The 25,593-nt window shown below is 43.6% G+C and overlaps 1 protein-coding gene across 2 annotated transcripts; it reads right to left on the reverse strand.

The window, feature by feature from the left end:
• On the reverse strand, nt 1-25,017 carry ICA1L (islet cell autoantigen 1 like). Of its 2 annotated transcripts, none has more exons than XM_083403593.1 (13): nt 24,222-25,017; nt 20,908-21,120; nt 20,551-20,623; nt 19,778-19,901; nt 18,120-18,318; nt 16,900-17,025; nt 15,217-15,315; nt 12,182-12,264; nt 9,995-10,041; nt 6,774-6,842; nt 2,815-3,060; nt 1,624-1,722; nt 1-260 (listed from the first exon to the last, which is right to left on the reverse strand). In XM_083403593.1, the coding sequence occupies exons 2-13, from the start codon at nt 21,064-21,066 to the stop codon at nt 142-144; spliced, it is 1,443 nt and encodes a 480-aa protein (XP_083259719.1). In that variant the 5' UTR covers nt 21,067-21,120; nt 24,222-25,017; the 3' UTR covers nt 1-141. The 2 variants fall into 2 exon arrangements, with proteins under 2 accessions (XP_083259719.1, XP_083259718.1); XM_083403592.1 differs by lacking the exon at nt 24,222-25,017 and adding an exon at nt 23,112-23,591 and having other exon boundaries at nt 2,815-3,048.
• Between the last annotated feature and the right edge of the window lie 576 nt (nt 25,018-25,593).

Below are 25,593 nucleotides of genomic sequence, written 5' to 3' on the forward strand. Positions count from 1 at the left end.
CTTTACACTCCTGATATTCTTTATGTGACAACATGGATGTTCTTTATCTGCAATGATGTCTGCAACCGTGTCTTAAGGTCTCTCTTGGAAGGACACAGTAGTTTCATACCGAAGTAGTTTTATGTTCTGGGTTACACTTAATCATGCAGTAAGGAGATCATCATCTGAGCGTCCAACAGCATCTGGATTTGAAAGAGGATCCAGGTCTGCAAAGGCACTAAACCAGGCTGACATGTCTTGGCTGCTAGTCTTCTCCACAGCTGAAATACAGGTAAAAGAAACCGATTTCATTGTTTGACCTAGACCAGGCATGTCCAAAGTCTGTTTTGAGGGTTCCATCCGGCCCTTGTGGCAGTTTATCTATTGGGGTCAAATCCTAAAAAAATGCTCAACAACTTAGGGGTAAAAATCATCGTAGAAAAAGATCGGCCCTCACGCTTGTTCACTTCATCAAATCCGGCCCTCTTTGAAGAAAGTTTGGGCACCCCTGACCTAGACAGAGCTTTTAAGAAATATTTTTTACTGCTCAGACATTCTCTTCCTTCATCTTAATTAATGAGTGGATTGGTGATTTTTACTTTTTTGTACTGTATCCTTTTAAGCCACTTAGAAATAATAGTTGTTAATTTTAAAAACTATTTAATAAACGGACAAGTAGAGTGGTACCTTGGTTTACATACGCTTCAGGTTACAGACTCCGCTAACCCAGAAATAGCACCTCAGGTTAAGAACTTTGCTTCAGGTTGAGAACAGAAATCGTACTCCGGCGGTGCAGTAGCAGCCGGAGGCCCCATTAGCTAAAGTGATGCTTCAGGTTAAGAACAGTTTCAGGTTAAGAACGGACCTCTGGAACGAATTAAGTACGTAACCAGAGGTACCACTGTATTCCTAACAATCAAGGTCAATGGATAGTAAAACAAGCTGTCTGTTTAGTACTGCAAGCATTACATATAATTCAGTTACTTTTCGTTGGGAATTTTATTTACATAATGAAGCTACTGTGACTGCCATTTAAAGTGGAAGACCAGAATGGGGTTAGAGGGGCTTTATTTTTCTACTGGAAACTGCCCTGTTCCAACGATGGTTTCACCTCATGCTCAATGTGTGTGTGTGTGTGTGGTGGGGGGAATCCACATTTGTATCTCTCCCTCAAACTTGCCTTTACAGTTTCTGGTTGTCAGGATTACCTTCCTTTTCAGAAGCTAAGGTAAAGGTAAAGGGACCCCTGACCATTAGGTCCAGTCGTGACTGACACTGGGGTTGTGGCGCTCATCTCGCTTTATTGGCCTAGGGAGCCGGCGTACAGCTTCCAGGTCATGTGGCCAGCATGACTAAGCCACTTCTGGCGAACCAGAGCAGCACACAGAAACGCCGTTTACCTTCCTGCCGTAGCGGTTACCTATTTATCTACTTGCACTGGTATGCTTTCGAACTGCTAGGTTGGCAGGAGCAGGGACCGAGCAAAGGGAGCTCACCCCGTTGCGGGGATTCGAACCGCCAACCTTCTGATCGGCAAGCCCAAGGCTCAGTGGTTTAACCCACAGTGCCACCCGCGTCCCTCTACATTGCACAAAATGAACATGCACACCCCACAAAAGAATTTGTGTGAAATATATCACTTACACTTTTGTGGCATCTTTGGTGAGGTTTGTGAAGGCCCTTGCTGCTTCTCAGGCTCTGGTTTGGAGAAAGGGTCTAGAAATTCTGACTGTGTGATCCAACCTCCGGGAGGGAAAAACAGGAAGATCGTCTTAATTCGACACAGTACAATTTAACACATGCTGCTCCATTCATCACTAAACCCAGATAATGATTAATTTCTTAATGCTTACTGCTGTTCAGGTAAGCCCACCTCTACACCATCAATAATAACTATTGCAAAAGTTTAGATTTTGGGGCCTAGCAAATATTCAAGGAACAGCAGGTGCATGCCTGCCAAGTGTCACGGTAGGGGCGGGAAGCGGGACATGCTAATATTTCGCATGAGATCACAGCGGCCATTTTGGGTGATGCACTCTCACCCCGACAGGGGTTTGGTGGGTCATGTGACTCTCCCGGGAGCACATCCTAGGTGATGCATGTCCTGGTTTTTTTACCTGAAAAAGTTGGATGGTATGCAGGTGTCAATTAGGTAGGCAATCTGAGTCAGCAAACTTTTAAAATATATATATATGTACATATCTATCGCCACCGCTCTTCCCCATAACTTTCTCCATCTAATCCCACATCTAAGTGCCTCCCTGATGTTTCTGTTCGGGTGCTCAATATGTCCAAGACAGTGGCGTGGCGTAGGGGGTGCAGGGGGGGCCGGTCGCACCGGGCGCAACATCTGGGGGGGCGCGCTCGCACTCGCAGCTCTCTGCCCCTACCTGGCTCACTGTCTCTCACTGCAGTGCTGGCTGTGTGAATCCGATCCGAGCCGCCGGGTCGCCGCCCACTGTGGAGGGGAGGGTGCCAGGCGTGCGGTGCAGAGAGAGAGTGAGGGACTATCTGGGGGAGGGACAGTGCAGCGGGGGGGGGCGCAAATTACTTGCCTTGCCTCGGGTTAGGGGGCGCAAATTACTTCTCTTGCCCCGGGTGCTGACAACCCACGCTACGCCACTGGTCCAAGATCATACTTTTAATCTTTTCTCCCAAGCCCTCTGTTCATTGACACTCTTTATCCCTTGACATCACCAGCCTGTTGACAGTCACATGGCCTTAGTATTTATCATTAGCTTCCCTGTCTTGTTCATTCCCCTCATTCAATCCATTGCTAAATCATGTTTCTCCTCCATTTATGTTACTAAAAAAACTGCCTTTCCTAATACTTACTGTTGAATCCCCCAGCAGTATGAAGGCCAAAATCGAGGAGCTGTGAAGGCAGAAATCTAGATGAGTGAGCTAGGGATTTTGCCGCTGTTGCAGGTTCCTGAACAGGGCGAGCCATGAAGGGACTATCATCTGCAGTTTGCAATTCCGGTATAATATTTCCTCTGCTTGAAGAACTGGGGCTTGATAAATTCTCCAGGAAAGAAAAATCTCTCTCAAAATCTTCTTCCAAAGAATCTGTTGGAAATTCCGAAATAAATGTAAAATGAAAAGATGGTGGGAAAGGAATAGCAGCCTATTTCTTCCCCTTGGGGCTACTTATGCCTCAGAAAGTTTTTTAGCAATACAGTCATTCTTTGTTCTCAAGTATATCAATATACAATAACATATCACAAATGATCTCTAATTTGCATAGCTCTCCAATGATTGCACAATGTGATCCTAGAGCTGGACCTGAGAAACTTGCCCCATAAGTAAAGCCTTCCTTCCTAGCCAGTAGCAAAGACTGCACAAGGTCGTTTTAAAAATGAAAATCCTGACACTTGGCTGTTTCAGAAAGAAGTGGGAGATAGATACACACACCTGCTTGTACAACTAGTTGACAGAGTGTTTCGTTAGTTTTGTAAAAGAATCTGGGCACAGAGCAGTGGCGTAGCCTGGGGGGTGCAGGGGCGGCCGGCCGCACCGGGCGCAACATCTGGGGGTTAGGGTTAGGGGGCGCAAATCCACGGGTTAGGGGGCGCAAATCCACAGGTTAGGGGGCGCAAATTACTTGCCTTGCCCCGGGTGCTGACAACCCACGCTACGCCACTGGCACAGAGTCAGTTGCTACATGTTGACTGGAGTGAGAAGTGTGGTGGCTGAGATAAATTGAACTTTCTTTCTACTTCTTACACAACTTACCACCAAAGGTTGTTATTGCCAAGGCATTGTAGTTAATGTAGTCTTGCAGAGTGACAAAGGGATGGAAAAGTCCTGGTACGTAAGAATTCGAAATACTTGATGGCTTGGTTATCATCTACACATTTCCCAAATACAGTGGTATCTCGGGTTAAGTACTTAATTCGTTCCAGAGGTCCGTTCTTAACCTGAAACTGTTCTTAACCTGAGGCACCACTTTAACTAATGGGGCCTCCTGCTGCCGCTGTGCAATTTCTGTTATTATCCTGAAACAAAGTTCTTAACCTGAAGCACTATTTCTGGGTTAGCAGAGTCTGTAACCTGAAGCGTCTGTAACCCGAGGTACCACTAATAATAATAATAATAATAATAATAATAATTTATTATTTGTATGCCACCCATCTGGCTGGGTTTCCCCAGCCACTCTGGGCGGCTTCCAACAAAGATGAAAAATACACTAAAATGTCACATATTAAAAACTTCCCTGAACAGGGCTGCCTTCAGATGTCTTCTGAATGTCAGGTAGTTGTTTATCGCTTTGACATCTGATGGGAGGGCATTCCACAGGGCGGGCGCCACTACCACTGTATTAGTGCCATGAAAACAAACCAGCAGGCTAATTGAATAGGTTGTAAAGTGACTCCGGGTGGCGCTGTGGGTTAAACCACAAAGCCTAGGACTTGCCGATCAGAAGGTTGGCGGTTCGAATCCCCGCAACGGGGTGAGCTCCCATTGCTCGGTCCCTGCTCCTGCCAACGTAGCAGTTCGAAAGCACCTCAAAGTGCAAGTAGATAAATAGGTACCATTCTGGCGGGAAGGTAAACGGCGTTTCCGTGCGCGGCTCTGCTTCGCCAGAAGCGGCTTAGTCATGCTGGCCACATGACCCGGAAGCTGTACGCCGGCTCCATCGGCAAATAAAGTGAGATGAGCGCCGCAACCCCAGAGTCTGTCACGACTGGACCTAACGGTCAGGGGTCCCTTTACCTTTACTAAAGTGACTCCCTTATTTCAAACCCTGAGAGAGCTTTCAACAGCAAGAGATTACAAACAATGTTCCTCTAGATCAGTTGCTTAAAAGATGAAAGCTATTTAGCACACCTATGAAGAAAAGCACAGCCTGCAAACGTGCCTCAGCCTGTAGGCAACTTGGGTCTAGTCTGCATGGAGCGAGCTTGTGGCTTACAAGCTTCTCAGGTTCAGCGCTGTGCTTGCCAGCCTCAGTCACTGGCAGATGCCATGGCTGGAAGAGATCTGCTTTTAGGGTATAAGCCTGTCTTTGTGTGTGCTATTTGGCTTGCGGCCTCAACAGCTGAGGATGCAGCAAACGCTATGGAATGGCTTTTGGCAAAGCCACTTTGCCTCCTGTGCTTGAGGAAGACGAAAACGAACTGATAGTAAGGAAAGGGAAATGAGTTGGATAATGCCTGGACAATCCTACATTCATGAAAAGGAGAGGGTGCAAAACCCAAGTAAGGTACAATGATTGTGCCTGAGTTCTCGGCAAAGAAGACTGGGTGTGGTGAGACAGAGGGAGGATGTTTTGTGAGCCAGCTGCTGTCCCGTGTAAATGAATGTTAGAGGTGTTTTTCCCCCTGATCAAGAATGATCTATCACTCCTCGGCCCCTGTTCAGGTACTCTCCTATTCATGACTGCTTTATTTTCAATCCTCCAGAACCGGATGCTGTCCCACATCAACACAGCTGATAGCTTCTACTACTTTTGTAAAATATTGTGCTTAAAGGCAGCTATGGCTGCAAGCTTGCAGATACTTAATTAGCTTAGGATTTTATTTATGTTAAGTGATGAATTAATATGTTTAATTCCATAAGGTGAAGATTTAAGGATGTCAATGTTTAAGTTAAATTTCGTAAGAATTGGGATTTGGAAAACCGTTAAAAGGACATGCAATGAAATTCAACCAAGGGGAAGCGAGGAAGTCACTTAACAAAGTTAATAAGTGTAATTTTCAATAAGGCTGTGATTTATGTTTGTTTGTCTTGTGTGTTTGTTTGTTTATAATATTGTGAAAACCAATAATTTTTTTTGAAAAAATAATAATTAAGGTAGCTATGGCTGGGGCAAATAAAAAACAGCTCAGTAGTGTTCTAGGCAGCATTCTTACTGCCGCTATAAATTATGGGGTAATAGCAGCAGCTGTAGTACTTTTCTGCTAAGTTCAGGGCAGCTGGGCCACTAAACCTTAAGCGACAGGGGAGGGGGAAATGGAAAGGACTGCAAGTGGTTACTCAGCAACCATAGAGGCATCTACTTAATACTTCCTGTTAACTGAGAACCGACAGGGAATGACTGCTTGGTTGTCTAGCAACCGCATGAAAATTACCCGTATTTCCTAGTCCCTTTTCCAACTTAAACTCAGCGAGCCTGAAGCCAGCTGGTAAGTTGCAAGACAGCTGCTGGTGTGATGGGATTCCTCAGGTCAAGAGGAGAAAGAGAGGTGGTGGTTGTTATAAATGTGGCGTTGATAGCGGAGACCAAAAGGCCGCACTAATTCATTAAGAGATAGTAAAAAGAAAGAGAGGCTTAAAACCACAGAAGAGAAGATAGTTCACTAATTCAGTCCTTTTAAAGAATATGCAAAAAAAGAAAAGAAAAAGGAATTGAGGCAGAATTGTAGAGAATGCAACTAAAAAGATCACAAAAAGTATTAATGAATTCACCAAATTGTTGCTAAAACAATGGGGCATTAGAGAACATGGTGTCTACCTCTGTATTCCCCCTTTGATTTTTTGTATACACACCCACCCATCATCATATTTTCTATATGAAGCAAGCTGTATAGCCCAGGCACCCAATATCAAAGGAAAAATGCAATCACACTGTCCTTAATGCATCACAGTACAGCTATTTTCTGTACGCAGTGAATGCCATTGTGAAAGGAAAGTGTTAATATATTAATTTTCTATTATTTTATATAGCTATTATAATGTTTCATACAAACCATATTGACGTTTTATTGCAATCAAGCAGCATATATTATTTTGTTAAATAAATAAATGAATAAAATGAAGCATTAATTTTTTTGCAGATTGAGAATTATTACCTTTTTCAGGGATGCATGGATCACCAGATTTGCTCATCTGACAGAGGTTCTCTTTTGTTTCATCTGACCCTAGAATACCAGAAGAAAACACCGTTGGAAATACTTGTATCAAATATAAAAGTATAAATCCCAAGCAGAAATTTCTAAATAATCTAGCTGGTTCAACACTGTCCATTATAATACTGCTTATGGTGTTACATCATCTCAGTGAATATACTACTATAGCGGACACAAAAATACCATTAAAAGCTTCATATTGTGGGATGTAATTAACTAAGTCATACTCGAAGTAGCCTAAGTTAGTCAAGTCCCTGATTTTAATATGTCTAATGAGCATGACTTAATTGGATATAGCTCTTAGTATTTAATAGTTTTGTCCTTGCAACCTTGGGAAACAAATCTTTACATTCACTTTGTCGCTTAGAACATGCCACGCTCCATCCTTATATCTACATATTATACCCACCTTATCCCTATCCCGTTTTTCAATTTTATCACATGTAACTTATACTGCACTCCAATGCATGTCTGTCTAGAAGTAAATCTTTTGAGTTTTATAGTACTTATGTCCAGGTAAGGTGGTATGAAGATCATGGCCACTGGGCCCATCACCTGCTGGCAAATAGAAGGGGAAGAAATGGAGGCAGTGAGAGATTTTACTTTCTTGGGCTCCATGATCACTGCAGATGGTGACAGAAGCCAGGAAATTAAAAGACGCCTGTTTCTTGGGAGAAAAGCAATGACAAACCTAGACAGCATCTTAAAAAGCAGAGACATCACCTTGCCAACAAAGGTCCGTACAGTTAAAGCTATGGTTTTCCCAGTAGTGATGTATGGAAGTGAGAGCTGGACCATAAAGAAGGCTGATCGCCAAAGAATTGATGCTTTTGAATTATGGTGCTGGAGGAGACTCTTGAGAGTCCCATGGACTGCAAGAAGATCAAACGTATCCATTCTTAAGGAAGGACAGATCGTGAAGCTGAGACTCCAATACTTTGGCCCCCTCATGAGAAGAGAAGACTCCCTGGAAAAGACCCTGATGTTGGGAAAGATGGAGGGCACAAGGAGAAGGGGACGACAGAGGACGAGATGGGTGGGCAGTGTTCTCGAAGCTACCAGCATGAGTTTGACTAAACTGCAAGAGGCAGTGGAAGACAGGAGTGCCTGGCGTGCTCTGGTCCATGGGGTCACGAAGAGTCGGACACGACTAAACAACTAAACAACAACAACAAAGTTGGTATAGGATTGCAGCCTTAGATAAGCCAAAAAGAACATTCTATTTTGTCTAAAGGCATGGGTTTGTATTCAATGTAGCAATAAGCTTTTCCGTTTTTAGCGTTTTCTATTTCATATATGTTTTTGTATTTTAATCTGTAAACTGCCTAGAGTACTGGACTGGGGAAAAGGTGGGATATAAATGTAAAATTAATAATAATATAATAGGAGTGCATTTTGCCAGCTTTGGCTTGTGTGCCGAGTAAGATTGCCTTCCATAAACACTGTTTTAACCATGAGTTTGTAAGTGACTGTGGAGGCCAATTCTGGATCCACACGTCCTTCCACATTGGGGACATTGGTTTCCGGGCGGGAGTTGATCATGGTGTGGATTTGAGAAGCGTGCCTTCCTCTTAGCACATTTCTCCCTTGTATCCTGATTTCGAGTGTTTTCAAAGCCCATGACACCTTTGGTAAAGGCTGTTCTCCAGTTAGAGCGCTCGCAGGCAAGTGTTTCCCAATTGTTGGTGTTTATATTACATATTTTTAGATTTGCCTTGAGACAGTCTTTAAACCTCTTTTAGCTGACGGGTGGTGTAAGTGTGCCTTGCTCAATGCTCTATTCAATGGAAATTGCTTCTCCCTCCCAGCACTGCTCTTTGAACCTCCGAAAACCAAAGGCTCAAACAGCAGGGTGAGGCTGTTTCAAAGCCCTTTGTTAAACATCCCTGCTCTCCTCTTCAAACCTCTGGTTTTTGGAGGTTTAAGCAGCAACACAGGGAACTTACAAAGGGCTATTGTGTCAGGTGACTGACAGGTGTGCAATTTCACTCACCTGCAAACTTTTGCCCATAAGGGCCATTAAGATCTGGCCCACTGGTCAGAAAAGGCTCCCTACCACTGCTAAATGTAACCCTGGACCAGGGTATCTGAGAAGCTGCCTCTCCCCCTACGCACATCCTTATCACTTAGATTTGTGGATAATTTGGTGATGGTGCTGCATGATCCTGCAGTTAACCGTACTGTGACTCAAGTACATGCTTTTATCTATGATAGCCTAGTTCTTTTGACTTCTTAGACTAGCTTATTTCTTGAGAGTGGATTTCATGCTCTTTATTCAGCTCATAGTGGTGAGGAGGAAATGGAAGTCCCCCCAAAATATCTGCTTTATATACATTATTTACACAATGGGCTGCACGTGATTGGCTAATTCTGGGATTCTCCTGTAGGCCAATCAGGTTGTGGATTCACTTCCACCTGGAGCTGGATTGGGTGGCTCCTGCGGACCAATCAGACTGCTGCATTGTTCTAGGACTAATCAGACTGCTGCATTGTTCTAGGACCAATCAGACTGCTGCATTTTGGATCCTATTCAATTGAATACATAACATTTCTGGAGCTTTTTTATTATTGTTGGCTTCATATTTTTAATTTTGCTTTATTATTAGTACAGTGGTAACTCGGGTTACATACGCTTCAGGTTACAGACTCCGCTAACCCAGAAATAGTGCTTCAGGTTAAGAACTTTGCTTCAGGATGAGAACAGAAATCGTGCTCCGGCGGCTAAAGTGGTGCTTCAGGTTAAGAACAGTTTCAGGTTAAGAACGGACCTCCGGAACGAATTAAGTACTTAACCCGAGGTACCACTGTATTATGCTCTACTTTTGGACACCTCTTGAATATTCTATAAATGAATTTGGAAATAAATGAATATTACAGTAGGTTGACTTATTCTGATTTAGATCATTGGTCCATCAAGCTTACTTAATGTCTGCACTGACTAGCAGTGAGACTCCAGGTTTAAGCCAGGACTCTTTCTCAGCCCTTCCTGGAGATGCCCGGAATTAAATCTGGAACCTTTTGCATGCAAGGGGGAGAATAATGGAGTGGTGAATCCAAAATGCTCCCCCCCCCCTAATGTTCATCATCATCTGGGGCCCCTGAAACACCACAAAGCCTTTGTTACTGGTTCCAGAGATAATCTAACCAAATATTTGGCGTCTTACCTGAGTCTGACAGAATTTCAGAGGCATCTTCATCCAGTAAAATCAGCCTTGAGTAAAAATAAATAAAAGTCAGTCATATCAAGCTTTATGGCACTGGAAGCATTTGTTTGTGGTAATATTAGTAAAACAAGGAATGCCTCTTAACAGTGCAAGCCCATATACATATACCTTCTTTAAAGTAAATCCCAATGAGTTCAAAAGAGCTATTACCAGGTAAGGTTTCTTAGGATTCCAACTTTTATTTCTGAATTCATATGGTCAAGATCCAAGGAATAATATCTGCACAGAATAGTTACTCTATTTCCCTTAAGGAGTGTTCCCCCCCTCCCCTGGAAAAAGAAGCGCCGGAACTCACCACGAATGCCACCCTTGTTCTCTTATAATGGCAGTGGTGCCTAAGAGTTCCGGCTGAAAAATGTCCTGCCCTTAAGTATTATGTTAGTTTTAGAAAGAATTTATTTTAAAAGCTGAAAACCCACAGCCCGGGTTGTAAAACCAGTGGGTGTTGTTTGTTTCTAAATGGGATATGGGGGGTGAGGAGGGTGTAGGTTGGTAGTGTTATGTACTGAAGTTCTCACCCTGGGCCAGCAGGGGGATACTGTAGATAGTTATGCAAATAAGGGATCGAAAGTGACGTTCAGTGATTGGATAGTTTTAGAAAATTGTTACAGTAACGTTGTACTGGAGCTCTATATAAGCAGGCTGACTGAACCCTTCAGTTCAGTTCTGTTCTGGCCTCTGAATAAACAAGAGATGTTTGAAGAATCGCTGTGTCGTCTGATATGTTCACCCACAACTTAACAGGTAGCTTCCCATTGCCACAACAAGGTGTTCATGCTCTCTGGATTCACCTAGTTGATCACATCTGACAGGCCTTGTAAAAGATACAGCGCAGACGCTCAACATGTGCACCAAATATTTAGAGCAGGGGTCAGCAACCTAAGGCCCATGGGCCGGAAACGGGCCCGCTGAGGTCTTTTGACCGGCTCCTGAACCAAGGTCCCCGCTTGACAGTTTAGCGCGGCATGGCACGGGGACTTGCTTCCGTGGCGCTGGGAATTGCATCTGCGCAGACGCAGACCCCGGAAATCGCACCTGCACATGCCAAAATTTGTGGGTGGGTGCGCAATCCGCCCCAAGCAAGATAAACCTTGCTGACCCCTGATTTAGAGAGTAACAGCAGCTGTGTGTACCTGGCTTGATCCAGCACATAGAGAGGATCTCTCTCCACCCCCTCCCCCCAATACACTAGTGTCTCCAACTGGCCTGGCAGCACATGAATTCCCATCCTACACAGAGCATCAAGCAGTCCAGGTGCTTATGAGCAGACTCTTCTGTTAATTTCAGTTTACAGTGGTGCCTTGCAAGACGAAATTAATTCGTTCCGCGAGTCTCTTCGTCTAGCGGTTTTTTCGTCTTGCGAAGCAGCCCTATTAGCGGCTTAGCGGATTAGCGCTATTAGCGGTTTAGCGGCTATTAGCGGCTATTAAAGGCTTAAGGGATTAGCGGATTAGCTGCTAAAAGGCTATTAGCAGTTTAGCGGCTTAGAAAAAGGGGTTGGGGAGCGAAAAAAATCTCAAGAATCGCAAGACATTTTCGTCTTGCGAAGCAAGCCCATAGGGAAATTCGTCCTGCGAAGCGCATTGAAAAACGGAAAACCCTTTCGTCTAGCGGGTTTTCCGTCTTGCGAGGCATTCGTCTTGCGGGGCACCACTTTATTTAGCATCTTTATACGCCATCTTTCATATCCAGGCACTGACCACGCTCAGAGCTGCTTAGCTTCTGCAAAACGGTCCCCAGACCAATGTCCTGGAATCAGTTGTTAAAGTGTACCCTAAATGGAATAAAGGAGAGACACTGGCAGGTCCCCATCTGAGATGAATGACACTGAGAACCAGCTAAGGAAATCTTTATTCACTTGCAAGAGTCTGGAGAATGAAGGAAGGGAATGGGTATGCCAGCCTCCTCCAGAGACCCTCAGCAACCAGGATGGTAACAATCATGATGTCAAGAAGTTGCTCTGACCCCTTTGACCTGGTCTGCCTCTTTCTCCCCACCACCATGTGGCCTCCAGCAAATGAAGTAAGCCTTGCTCCCTCCCTAGCCTTACCTGGCATGCAAAAAGCTGGACCATGTGCTCAGTTTTGGCTATTTAGTTCTCTGAAATGTTAAACCATTAAAACTTACTTATCAAGCATTTCAGGGGTACTCTCTTCTTCCGCATTCTCCTTCTCTTCCTCAGTAGATTGGTTAACAAGCTTCTGCAATTGCTCATAAAATGGTTATTTAAAATAAAATTGTCTATAGTTTGACCCCCTCCAACAAGACTTGTATTAGCCTAAGACTGGTTGTGTAAGAGTATTAGCTTTCCTATACATATAATTGTCAGGCTACCATAGTTAAAAACAGAAAACCTTAATGTGATTTGTTTTAAACAAGTACTGCGCGTGCTGAAAGCTTGCTGTTGATATTAGAACATTGCTAAGCTAGTAACCCATCTGATGGGTTTTCTTCTAGGGAGAAAGAATAAATACTATGCTTCGTAATTAGATTTATTTTGAATTATGGTGCTGGAGGAGACTCTTGAGAGTCCCATGGACTGCAAGAAGATCAAACCTATCCATTCTGAAGGAAATCAGCCCTGAGTGCTCACTGGAAGGACAGATCCTGAAGCTGAGGCTCCAATACTTGTGCCACCTCATGAGAAGAGAAGACTCCCTGGAAAAGACCCTGATGTTGGGAAAGTTGGAGGGCACAAGGAGAAGGGGACGACAGAGGATGAGATGGTTAAGCAGTGTTCTCGAATCTACCAGCATGAGTCTGACCAAACTGCGGGAGGCAGTGGAAGACAGGAGTGCCTGGCGTGCTCTGGTCCATGGAGTCACAAAGAGTCGGACGCGACTAAACGACTAAACAACAACAACCTATTGACTTATATTGGACCCCTTCCTTATCACAATTACACTGGGACTGGACGATGCCACCAGTATGCCAGTGAAACGTCACTGTATCAATATGTGCTCTGCACAGGATGAAGAGGGAGAAGCATATAAACCACAGCAAAAACCAACCGTGCCTCCAACGTCCTTGACAACAGCATCACTGCCCCCCAGTCGCATGACATGAGAGAGGCACTGCTCTTATGCTGGCCACAAATGGAGCAGTAAATCCACAATGACTAATCTGAGGGTATGGCAGGGCGATGCGATGCCACCTCAATGTGAACAACACACAAGCACGCAATACCACAACACCCACCGTCACACGAGTCAAGGATACAGATCTCTAGATGCCCCAGGCACCCCTGCAGGCTAGCACCCCAGCCCCAGGACCTAATTGGAATCCTCCTGAGAAGACATGGGACCATCCATCTGCTAAGCTGGTGCTGCTAAGCAGCATCTTACCAGGCCTACCCCATCGCACCACCCTGTTCATATTCCCACCTGTTATGTACTGAAGTTCTCACCCTGGGCCAGCAGGGGGATACTGTAGATAGTTATGCAAATAAGGGATCGAAAGTGACGTTCAGTGATTGGATACTTTTAGAAAATTGTTACAGTTACATTGTACTGCAGCTCTATATAAGCAAGCTGACTGAACCCTTCAGTTCAGTTCTGTCCTGGCCTGTGAATAATAAAGAGCTGCTTGAAGAATTGCTGTGTCGTCTGATATGTTCACCCACAACTTAACACCACCACCCTTGTGCACCTGTCTTAACAGTGGCTTTTATGTACCCCACTGGCTCCTATTATTATTATTATTTATTATTTATACCCTGCCCATCTGGCTGGGTCCCCTCAGCCACTCTGGGCGGCTTCCGACAAAACACTAAAATACGATAACCTATTAAACATTAAAAGCTTCCCTAAACAGGGCTGCCTTTCAATGTCTTCTAAAAGTTTGGTAGTTATTTTTCTCTTTCACATCTGTTGGGAGGGCATTCCACGGGGCAGGTGCCACTACCGAGAAGGCCCTCTGCCTGGTTCCCTGTAACTTGGCTTCTCGCAGCGAGGGAATCACCAGAAGGCCCTCAGGGCTGGACCTCAGTGTCCGGGCAGAACGGTGGAGACGCTCCTTCAGGTATACTGGACCGAGTGCTAAGGTATACCAGGTGCTAAGGCCCCACAGCTGGTGTAAAATAAAGGGCTGTACCCTTAAGCATGCATTAACAATCGTGGAAAGGCAAGCAGACTCTACGAGCCACATATTGATAGAATTACCAAGCCTTGTTTCTTTTTCACATTATTACTATGGTCACAGTTAAGGCTTCATTTTCCCCTTTCCTTTCAAGACAGTCATGTATCTTAAAAGGCTTTTCGGGACACTTCTTGCCATGGAGGTGCTGTTGTACTAGCAGGGACTTAATCAGTACAAATATCTCTCTCCATACTGGAATAGCCCTTCCTAAATCTAACAACTAAAAGGACATTAAAATAATAGAGGAGAATATCATGGCAGTCATGATGTCCCCATGCAAACCACTACTTCTCCCAAGTGATTGTAAGCGCAATCCTATTTCATATGTAAGTTTTTTTGGAATTACACCTAAGGCTCAAACCACGTATTTCAGATAAAGAAAAGTCATAACTTGTGGATGGGGAAATTAATGACATGCCATTACATGTCTTAAGTTTTTTCACACCTCTGCCCCACAAGCAGCATAAGACAGGGAGATATTAATATGATGCTATCACATCACACGTTTTTCGAACTACACTTTGCTAGGAAGACACAGCTTGGCAGCGCCCTTCTACCTTTCCAAAATGAGTAATTTGGGCCTAAGATGTTTTAAGTATACACTTGAAAATACACTTGGAGCACAGAATATGCTGTGCTGACTGACCTAAATACTAAACAGTATATTTTGAAATACAGTGGAACCTCGGTTTTCGAGCGTCTCGGAAGCCAAACGTTTTGGAAGCCAAACGGCGAAAACCCAGAAGTAATTGCTTCCGTTTTCGAACGTGCCTCGGAAGTCGAACGGCTTCCGTGGAGTGTTTTTCAATTTTCTCAGTGGAAATTGCTGACAGCCCTTTGTGCATATGTTGTTGAACATTTCGGAAGTTGAATGGTCTACCGAAACAGATTATGTTCGACAACCGAGGTTCTGCTATAAAACAAATACAAGCAAGGAAACACAACCCCAAACTAGCTAGCAAAATGCAGTTTCTAGACCTGGCGTGTTTTTTTTAATTGACCAACTAAGTAAAAAGTATCTTTACCTCACATGCATTCTGATGATACGAGTGGAGATGTGCAAAGCCTTCATTAATTTCATTCATCTTTTGAACAGTCTTTTCACAGAAATGCAAAAAGGTCATCTAAAGAAAGCAAAGTAAAATACATTTACAGTATATGTGTGTGTGTGTGTGTGATATTATCTTTTAAAAAAATCATTTTGCGCACAAAATTGAAATAGCAAAGGATATACAGTAAATAATGAATAGATGTCATTCTTTTTCTATATGATTGCATTGAAATGGACAGGCTACACTTAAAAATATCATCAGGAAACACTTGCCCTCCAGAGCTGTTATTTAGGGACACATTTTAATCAATTATGGTTCCGCGGCTAGGTTGGAAAAAAGGTGAAATAGCACAGAGAGCAAGGGTGGAGTTGTCTTTTTCTGGAGGAAAAAACAAACAGGCATTTTTTTCTGAGTGTCCTACAGGAGTTTAAAAAAAAAAACTGATCTAATTCTAAGTTGAACAGGGAAAGCTTGCCGTTAACTACTCAAGGGCCCCATCTGCACTGTAACATGTAGGACACTATCCTACCACTTTAAACATTTGTGGCTTTCCTCAAAGAACCCTGGGAACTGTAGCTATGTTAAGGCTGCGAAAAGTGGTGAGGAGATTCCTATTCCCCTCATACAGCTGCTATCCTCTGACTTGCTTTGAAAGAGGGATTAACTGTTAAACCAATCTCAGCACCCTGAACATCACCACAGCTCCCAGTATTCTTTGGGGGAAGCTGTGACTGATTTAAGTGGCATGATGCTGCTTTTAAATAGAGGAGGGAGAAAGGTTGTTTTCTGCTGCTTCAGAGAAGCGGACACGGAGCAATGGAGCCAAACTACAAGAAAGAAGATTCCACCTAAACATTAGGAAGAACTTCCTGACAGTAAGAGCTCTTCAACAGTGAAATTTGCTGCCAAGGAGTGTGGTGGAGTCTCCTTCTTTGGAGGTCTTTAAGCAGAGGCTTGACAACCATATGTCAGGAGTGCTCTGATGGTGTTTCCTGCTTGGCAGGGGGTTGGACTCGATGGCCCTTGTGGTCTCTTCCAACTCTATGATTCTATGATTCTATGAAATGTGTAAGGTAAAGGTAAAGGACCCCTGGACAGTTACTGTGAGTCCAGTCAAAGGCGACTATGAGGTTGCAGCGCTCATCTTGCTTTCAGGCCGAGGGAGCCAGCGTTTGTCCACAGACAGCTTTCCAGATCATGTGGCCAGCATGACTAAACCGCTTCTGGCGCAACTGTACACAGTGACAGAAACCAGAGCACACAGAAACGCTGTTTACCTTCCTACCACAGTGGTACCTATTTATCTACTTGCATTGGCATGCTTTTGAATTTTGAAGGTTGTCAGGAGCTGGGACAGAGCAACAGGAGCTCACCCCGTTGCAGGGATTCGAACCACCGACCTTCTGAGCGGCAAGCCCAGGAGGCTAGGTGGTCTAGACCACAGCACCACCCATATCCCAGATGGGACATAGGTCATGTGGAAGTACCCTAATATATCGTTTACACTTCCATCAGTCAGCTGTGCTTAAGCATCCTATGCCTACTAGATCATTATGAACACAGGAAGGGCCTACATTAAGCTAAACATGTTCAGCTTCAAAGGTCATTCATCAATGGCAAAGAAATTCTCAGGCCGTCTAAAACAGGAGCTGATACCTGGTAGACAGCAAGACAGTGTGACAGCATATTACAGCGGCTGGCTCCAAGAAGATCCACCTTCTGACAAACATCCATCTTCAGCTTATCAAACTGTGCTTTGGTATTTCTTACCTGCATCTGCACCTAGAATAATAAAAGAGGAAACTGAAATGAGGTTTGAAAGCAAACAAATAAGCACAACACTCGTTTAGGTGCATGCTCTAAAATTCACTATTTATACTTAGCAGCCTAATCATATGAGCTTCTGCACAAGCACAGCAGCCTATAAGATCAGGCTTGGCACATACTGTAGGGGGAACAGTTAACCTTGTATTAGTGCTATGGCCTGACAACTCCCATTAGCTTCTTTGCATGTTGTATACTGATCTGTGTGTACTTTACATATTCCTCTCACGCTGAAGCACTGACTGGACATCTACTTGCCAATTCAAACAAACATAAGCAAAAGAATAAATTACTTCTGCAGTGATTATTTAGGAGGATGTGTCTTCCTATTCCTCCAATATTTATACAAACTCACACCCCAGGAGTTATTACTCTTAATTAAAGACAAGTAAGCCTTTGTTTCTTTCTCTTTAACTCCTTTCTTGAAATCTCCAAAAGTGCATTTCATCCTGCAGAACCAGGGGGATATAACGTACAAATAAATATGGGATTCCCACTTCTTGGTGTGATGGAGTGTGGAAAGATTCAGAAGAGAGTGCATGTGCTTGAAACTCGTCACCAATCCTTCCCCAGATACGATCCCTGGAAGAAACAGGGCCTACAACAATCTACCCCAACCTTTTGGATCACAATTCCCATTAGCAGAGGCGCCGGCTTGCAAGGATGATGGCATTGTTATGTACTGAAGTTCTCACCCTGGGCCAGCAGGGGGATACTGTAGATAGTTATGCAAATAAGGGATCGAAAGTGACGTTCAATGATTGGATAGTTTTAGAAAATTGTTACAGTAACGTTGTACTGGAGCTCTATATAAGCAGGCTGACTGAACCCTTCAGTTCAGTTCTGTTCTGGCCTGTGAATAAACAAGAGCTGTTTGAAGAATCGCTGTGTCGTCTGATATGTTCACCCACAACTTAACAGCAATGTTGCACACATGACATCAGGATGCATGGCCAATGGTCAGGGGTAATGGGAGTTGTAGTCCAAAACATCTGAAGGGCAAGAGGCTGGTGAAAGCTGGCCTAGGACATCTTAGCTTTGGGAATATCTACTTTTCGGAATGTTTCCATTTGTTTGCAAGTGTCTGGGTCCAGTTCTTGCGAAGCATCCTTCATCCACAGCAAGGCCCCTCTATACTCTGTGCGCGCCTGCTCCATTCGATTGATTGTAAGCAAAGTATCTGACACGGCCCTCCGACTAAAGGTTGCAAGTTCTTGTCCGAGGCGAGACAAAGCCGTGCAAAGAGCTAGCCTGAAGTGAGGGGAAAAGTGAACTGGATTAGTTATCACAGTGGTACATGGCAGAGGATATAGAGGACAATGAGCAGTTCCAATCATCAATATTTGTATGGGAGAAAGGCTTAATTCATGTTACTATTTTAACATCCTTGTTAAAAAGCAAATAAAGTTGAGGGTGTTGCATTCAATGATGTATGTACAACAACCATGAGTGATACTAAAATCCTACTTCTAAGTAAAATAATACTAGTCATGTTGTAAATAGTTGTGCCTGCCCTTACCTTATAGCAAAGAAATGTGTTTTTATACTGAAAAAAGGTTTTTTAAAACTGCAGCCTGATTTCAATGGGAGGTTCATGTGAAGTTGAGCTTGCATAGCAATAAAGAGCACCAGACTATTAATATCTTAAACGCTATCCAACTGAGATGTACATCATATTTACTACAAAAATATCACTAAAAAATTTGAATTTTATCCATTAATCCTAAACACTATTTCGTGGATATTTTCATAGTCAGTCAAGTCATGTAATTTTGCAGCAAAGTTTATTTTTGCAAATAATAACCTGAGCATATATGAATGCAATTTGAATTCTGCATGGATGCTTTTAGTCAAAATGGTCTTTGCAGAAGTTTCTTATGCAGACATTTTCAAAAACTGGTCTTACCTATCGTGCCCAGTCAGATACAGCCAAGATCATACCCTCCCTTCCCCTAGTGAATTTCTATCTTGCCTGCAGATTCCAGAGAAGGCTTCACACATACAGTGATACACGCAAAGGCCCTCTCACTACACATTTGTGCTATATTTGCAGATATCAAGGGAAGAATGTGCCACATCAGGCATGAGGCTACTCAGTGCAATGTGCTCCTTGTTCTCATGTAGTTCAACACGGGAGTGAAGAACACCTAAAAGGAGCTAGCAGAGAGAAATTAACACCTGTGGATTCATTGGTTTTTGAAGAAGTGTTCTTACTCTTGTCTCAATTCAAGTTATTTGCACTCTGGAACATCAAAAAAGGATCTGACACTCATTCAGCGTATTCAGTAAAGGGTAAAGGTAAAGGACCCCTGGACAGTTAAGTCCAGCCAAAGGCGACTATGGGGTGAGACACTCATCTCACTTTCAGGCCGAGGGAGCCGGCGTTTGTCCACAGACAGCTTTCCAGATCAGGTGGCCGGCCAGCATGACTAAACTGCTTCTGGCGCAACAGAACACTGTGACGGAAATCAGAGCGCATGGAAATGCCGTTTACCTTCCCGCCGCAGCAGTACCTATTTATCTACTTGCACTGACGTGCTTTCGAACTGCTAGGTTGGCAGGAGCTGGGATGGAGCAACAGGAGCTCACCCCATCGCAGAGATTCAAATCGCCAACCTTCTGATCAGCAAGCCCAAGAGGCTCGGTGGTTTAGACCACAGCACCACCCGCGTCCCTTAGTCGACATATTATTTTTATACAACACACAAACCTTTGTTGGGAAGAAGAACAGAGGGCTTGGCCAGTGGCATCAGTCATCTTGTCAATTTGAGCTTCACCCCGATCTGCTTGCAACTTTAAAAAAAGCCCTAGTTCGTTTTCCTGCTCAGATAGATCTACAAAAGGGAGATACATCATAAATCAGTTCACACATATTCACACAAATTAAAAGCAAGGTCAGGAAAGGAAAAGCATTCTTCTTCGTGACGTTGTTAGATCATAAACGATGTGAGGTTCTCTCTATTGCACGAAATGCATGCTCATCCCACCCACCACTGAACCCAATGTGTTTTGACTATGAATTTTTGGCTTTAGGCATAGGCTTACTGTAGTTTTTCATAGCTGCGCTGTTCTGACAACAAGGATATAATAAATTAACTACTTAAAGTAGAGATGGGCGAGCAGCCCTGTGGTCACATTGAAAAGGAACTGGGTCCTTTGACATTCCATTCCATGAGGGGATGTTTCAAGCATTCAAAAGTACATTCAAAGGGCCTGATTCACTCTGCTGCCTGCCACCATCTACACAGCTGTTTAATATCAATCTCACAACCTGAAAGTGCAGGAATTATTAACTAACTTATGGTACACCTCTTGTTGTAAAGTGCTATGAATAATATATGGCAAAAACTGAAAGCCTGAAAACATTCATTTCACTCAGTACAGAATATATATCTTATTTCACTGTAACATAGATTAAGGAATCTGACATCAAGCAAAGCATTATTATAAAGCAACAAACAGGTAGTTTTTTGTCCCTTTTACCATTAAGTCTCTGCAGGTATTTTTCAATTGTCTTCAGAAGATCTGTACAGGTCACCTGAATGCTGTGAAAAACCTTAAAAATAAAAGGTGCGTCAGCAAATTAATTTGGCCAGAAAAACAAGTGTGAACATTGAAATAACTGTTGATTTAACTAGCAAACCTCCCAAATACAAGCTGAATCAATAACCATTTGATAAATTCGGCTAAGTTTTACTCAGCGTAAACCTATTGGAAGTAATAGCCCTGATTTAATTGTATGGTTCTACTCTGAGTAAAAGTTGTATGCCACCCATGGTATTATTAAAGAAGTGTACTTATAAATGAATCTCTCTCCAATATATATATGTATATAATTACCTCTATTTTGGCATCTAATTCCGCGTCAGATGCTACCACATGTTCATCTTCTTTCTTTCCTGTAACCTTTATTAAAACTTGTTTCGTTTTCCAGTATTTTTTCTGCATCCTGCTGACTACTGACTGGTCTTCCAGGTTGCCTTGCTTGAAGGTGTCCATGGAGTGACTAAACCCAAAAGTAAATAGATGTTCACAAGTCCAATAAAGAAGTATCTAAGAAGATAAAATTGGGGATACGCTGTACCACTTCAGTGCATTTCTCAAGCTTAAAATATAGGAAGTGTAAACTTTGTTTCTTGGACCGGTTGAAAGGAAATACTGTACACAGTTTGCAAGCTACAGTCTAAGTTTGCACTGGGATGAGATGCTTAGCAACTTGATATTTATGCTTGGTTTAACTAGATCAGTTTTCCGTATCAGATTAAATGCCATTGTTTACTACAGTACTCCCTGAAATTTAAATTATTGAAGAGCTATTTCAGATTGAGATCCCTATAAATTTCTAAGACTCTTTTTTTTTCTTTTCAGAAAAGTGACAGCAACAGTCCTTTTTGGAATTAGAAGATTCTTTATTTGCATCAGCCATTGGCCATAGCAATAAAATAAAATAATAATGTATTGAAGATAGAGGTAAAATCGTAACTATACAAAATACATTTTAGAGGTTTACATCAATAATCAAATAATAGATCTTATTCTAATTGCCCCCGCTAAAAACCTTGCAGTTTTTGCTGTAACCTGATCATCTTTGAAGGGGCCATTAGAATATTGTTCTCTATATGACCCCCCCCCCAAAAAAAAAACTGTTTAAGGCATTTTCTCCTCTCTCATGTGTTATCCCAAAGAGGGGAGGTTTTGAAGGTTTTTCACCAGCCAGAAGAACAAGGCTTTTTCTTGACAGTGAAAATAGGCGTATCTCAGGAATGGCTTGGGCAAGTAAAAGATAAAGAGCAAGGTTGAATAGGTTGAATGGATGTTATTGTAACCCGAGAGGGAGGGACTGGACATACGTAAAACAAGGAAGTCCAAATATGGAGAAACAAAAGCTAAATTCTATACCATTTCCCGTAAATCACATGATTTCTTGTAAATCAGATGATAGACCATCACAGGGGATAGAAAAAGGGCTGGCAAGCCCAGAGAGGGTGGGCAGGCAATGAATTTTACCTTGTCTGTACCATTATTTTGTCATGATAAAATAAAAATGATTTTACTGCTGTCAAGTTGACTTTTTGAAGCGAATTCTGATGCTCCGAAGGGAAGGAACTAAGAAAAGGTCTTTCATCTTGATCTGCTAAAAGGAAGGCCACAGTAGCAATTATTGAACGACCCAACATGAAGTATAATAGAGGGGTAATAACCTCACTCCTCAAATCCTTATAAAGAGTGCAAGCCAGAGGCACATGAGCCACTGACTCAATACTGCCATCTCCACAGGGACACAACTGTTTTTCCAGCACATTTTTTTTGAAATCAACCCTCAAAGGTCCCTCAAAGCACTGAGGGCCTTCTGGCGGTTCCCTCATTGCGAGAAGCAAAGCTACAGGGAACCAGGCAGAGGGCCTTCTCGGTAGTGGCGCCCGCCCTGTGGAACGCCCTCCCATCAGATGTCAAAGAGATAAACAACTACAGTGGTGCCCCGCAAGACGAATGCCTCGCAAGACGAAAAAGTCGCTAGATGAAAGAGTTTTCCGTTTTTTGAGTCGTTCCGCAAGACGAATTTCCCTATGGGCTTGCTTCGCAAGACAAAACGTCTTGCGAGTTCTTGCGAGTTTGTTTCCTTTTTCTTAAAGCCGCTAAGCCGTTAATAGCCGCTAAGCCGCTAATAGCCATGCTTTGCAAGACGAAAAAACCGCAAGACGAAGAGACTCATGGAACGGATTAATTTCGTCTTGCGAGGCACCACTGTACCTGACATTTAGAAGACATCTGAAGGCAGCCCTGTTCGGGGAAGTTTTTAATGTGTGACATTTTAATGTATTTTTAATCTTTGTTGGAAGCCGCCCAGAGTGGCTGGGGAAACCCAGCCAGATGGGCAGGGTACAAATAATAAATTATTATTATTATTATTATTATTATTATTTACAGCTGAAGGCAGTATATTCAATCTTGCGAAAGCAAAAGCGTGCCTGTATTTTGGAATTGTCAAATTTTACAAACAGGGTGCCAACATGTCAAAATGACTAGGTGGGAAATAATCATACCATGGACAAAATTTCCTTATCGTGGCCAATATATTCTGTCGCTCGATATCGTATAGGCGCTGTCTAATTAAATTATTTGCTTTACTGAAGCCCAGTGTTAATAACTGTTACAGTGATAAACCAGAAAAGTAAAGCTTTTTGGTTGACAGTTTTAGCCCAAGTGCTTTCAGGACATTCTTGCAATACTAAGAGTAGTAGACCGGTGGGGTTTAAATAGCAACAGTCCCTTTTCCTATGTTCCGTCATCTCAAATGACGCATGCCTAGTCTTAGAGAATTGAAAGCCTATGTCAGGGGTAGGCAACCTAAGGCTCATGGGCCCCAAGCGGCCCACCAGGGTCATTTAACCGGACCATAAGCCACCCCCAAACTGAGCCGCCCGCTCGGCGAGTCCCCGCGCGCTGCGCTGAACCGGCACAGCATGGGGACTCGCTTCCGTGGCACCGGAAATCGCATCTGTGCAGACGCAGATGTTGGAAAGCGTGGGCGCTCACACGTGCGCGCAATCCGGCCCATGAAGGGATCGCTGCTGGAGTGAACCAGCCCAGGCGCGCTCCCTGTAGTCCAACCCTCTGCCATTGGGAGAAGACCAGCAGCGGTTCCTATTTGCCAAGAGGCTGTTGAAGCAGTGGTATTGGCGGGGTGGGGTGAGGGAGAGGCTGCCAAAAAGGAGGCGGATCTGGTCTCCAAAGGATCATGCCCCAACCACCACAGTGACCGTTTTCACAAGTAGCTTAAGGCCATTCACGGATACCTTCAGGCCCTTGAAATTTCCTTTTAAGCTTCAGCAAGTGGGACGCGGGTGGCGCTGTGGGTTAAACCACAGAGCCTAGGACTTGCCGATCAGAAGGTTGGCGGTTTGAATCCCTGCGACGGGGTGAGCTCCCGTTGCTCGGTCCCAGCTCCTGCCAACCTAGCAGTTCGAAAGCACGTCAAAGTGCAAGTAGATAAATAAGTACCGCTGCGGCGGGAAGGTAAACGGCGTTTCCGTGCTTCTCTGGTTCGCATGACCAGGAAGCTGTACGCCAGCTCCCTTGGCCAGTAAAGCAAGATGAGCACCGCAACACCAGAGTCGGTCACGACTGGACCTAATGGTCAGGGGTCCCTTTACCTTTAAGTCACCTGAAGACTGCCCTTGGTCAGCTTTCAGGGCTTGAAAGGAGACATACTTACATCCTTCAACACAAGGTTAAAAAGTCTATATGCAAGCAGCTGTGCGAGGCTGGTAAAACGTTGTATTTAAGAACTCTCCTGGTTGCTATAGGCAACTAGGAGTTCTATATAGGCAGGTGGGGAGCCTGGCTGAGGAGCGAAGGATCACTTGCCCCTTTCTCCTTGGCCAGCAAGGTGACGCAGGAGGCTTGTGGTGGACGGGTGCATATGATAAAAGGCAACGTTTTAAACGACCTGCTAAAAGAGCCACTAGTAGCCTGTTTTTCCCCCATGCTGGCTGCAGAGAAGGGCATCCTAATCTCCGGGACCAGTATGGAAGCACCAGCTACTTTCTCTCTCTCTTAATTGTAGGCTAGTAACTTCTGTGGGCTTATTTACAAGGCAAAAGTTCAGGAGGCAGAGGAGTCCAAATGGCAAAAGTGCCAAATGCTTTTATTAGGAACTCAGCTTTAGGTTTTCGCTCTTTCTATAATTGTTCATGGCGCGGACTGATGTTTTTGTTTCAACTGCAATTTTTATCACAGCTGAAACAAAAAACACCAGTGTGCACCGTGAACAGAGTGTGCACCAGAGAGTGATATTTATTGAGGATCTAACCAATCAGAAAATAAATAAAAACTTGGGTTTTTCCATGGAGCTCTACGAAAGGAATCAAAGTACTGTTGGGGCGTCGAGGGCTGTGGTTGCAGGAAACCAAGGTGGCACTTCAGTTCCCAAAACTGATCTCAAAAAGGGGTTTTAAACTTCTTTATTGTTGCCACTCTGTAAAGCTCACTTTGCCCAATGCCACACAGGTGAATCACTAACCCACAAAAGAGTATACCATAATAAACGTGTTAGGTCTGAAGTTGACACGAGACCCTTGCTACCAAAGCCTGACACGTCCATTTATTTATTTGTTTATTAAAATTCCCTTCCCACCCCTCCTTCCCAAAGCAATTCAGGGTGGCTACTCTTCTGAAAAGCACCCATTTTATAGTGATGCACATGCTAGAAAGCTCTTTATATCCCTGTGCTGAGGCAACGCCAGATTTAGGGTGCTGTGGGCGGTTCCCCGCCACAGGGCACTGAGCTGAGAAGACGCAAAATAATAATAATAATAATAATAATAATAATAATAATAATAATTTTTTAAAAAAACCTATACAGTATTGATAGGGGTAGGGTCTGAGAAGATCCATAAAATCCACTGAACCAAAAGGAATTATTGTGAAAATAAGAAATACTTAGGGGAGAAGGGGTGCCAAAATTTGTCCTCTCTCAGGTCGCCACATAACCAAAGTCCTCCCCTGGTTGAGCCTGAGGCAACT

This window comes from Podarcis tiliguerta (genome assembly GCF_965153285.1).
Source record: "Podarcis tiliguerta genome assembly, chromosome: 1".
Lineage (NCBI taxonomy): Eukaryota > Metazoa > Chordata > Lepidosauria > Squamata > Lacertidae > Podarcis > Podarcis tiliguerta.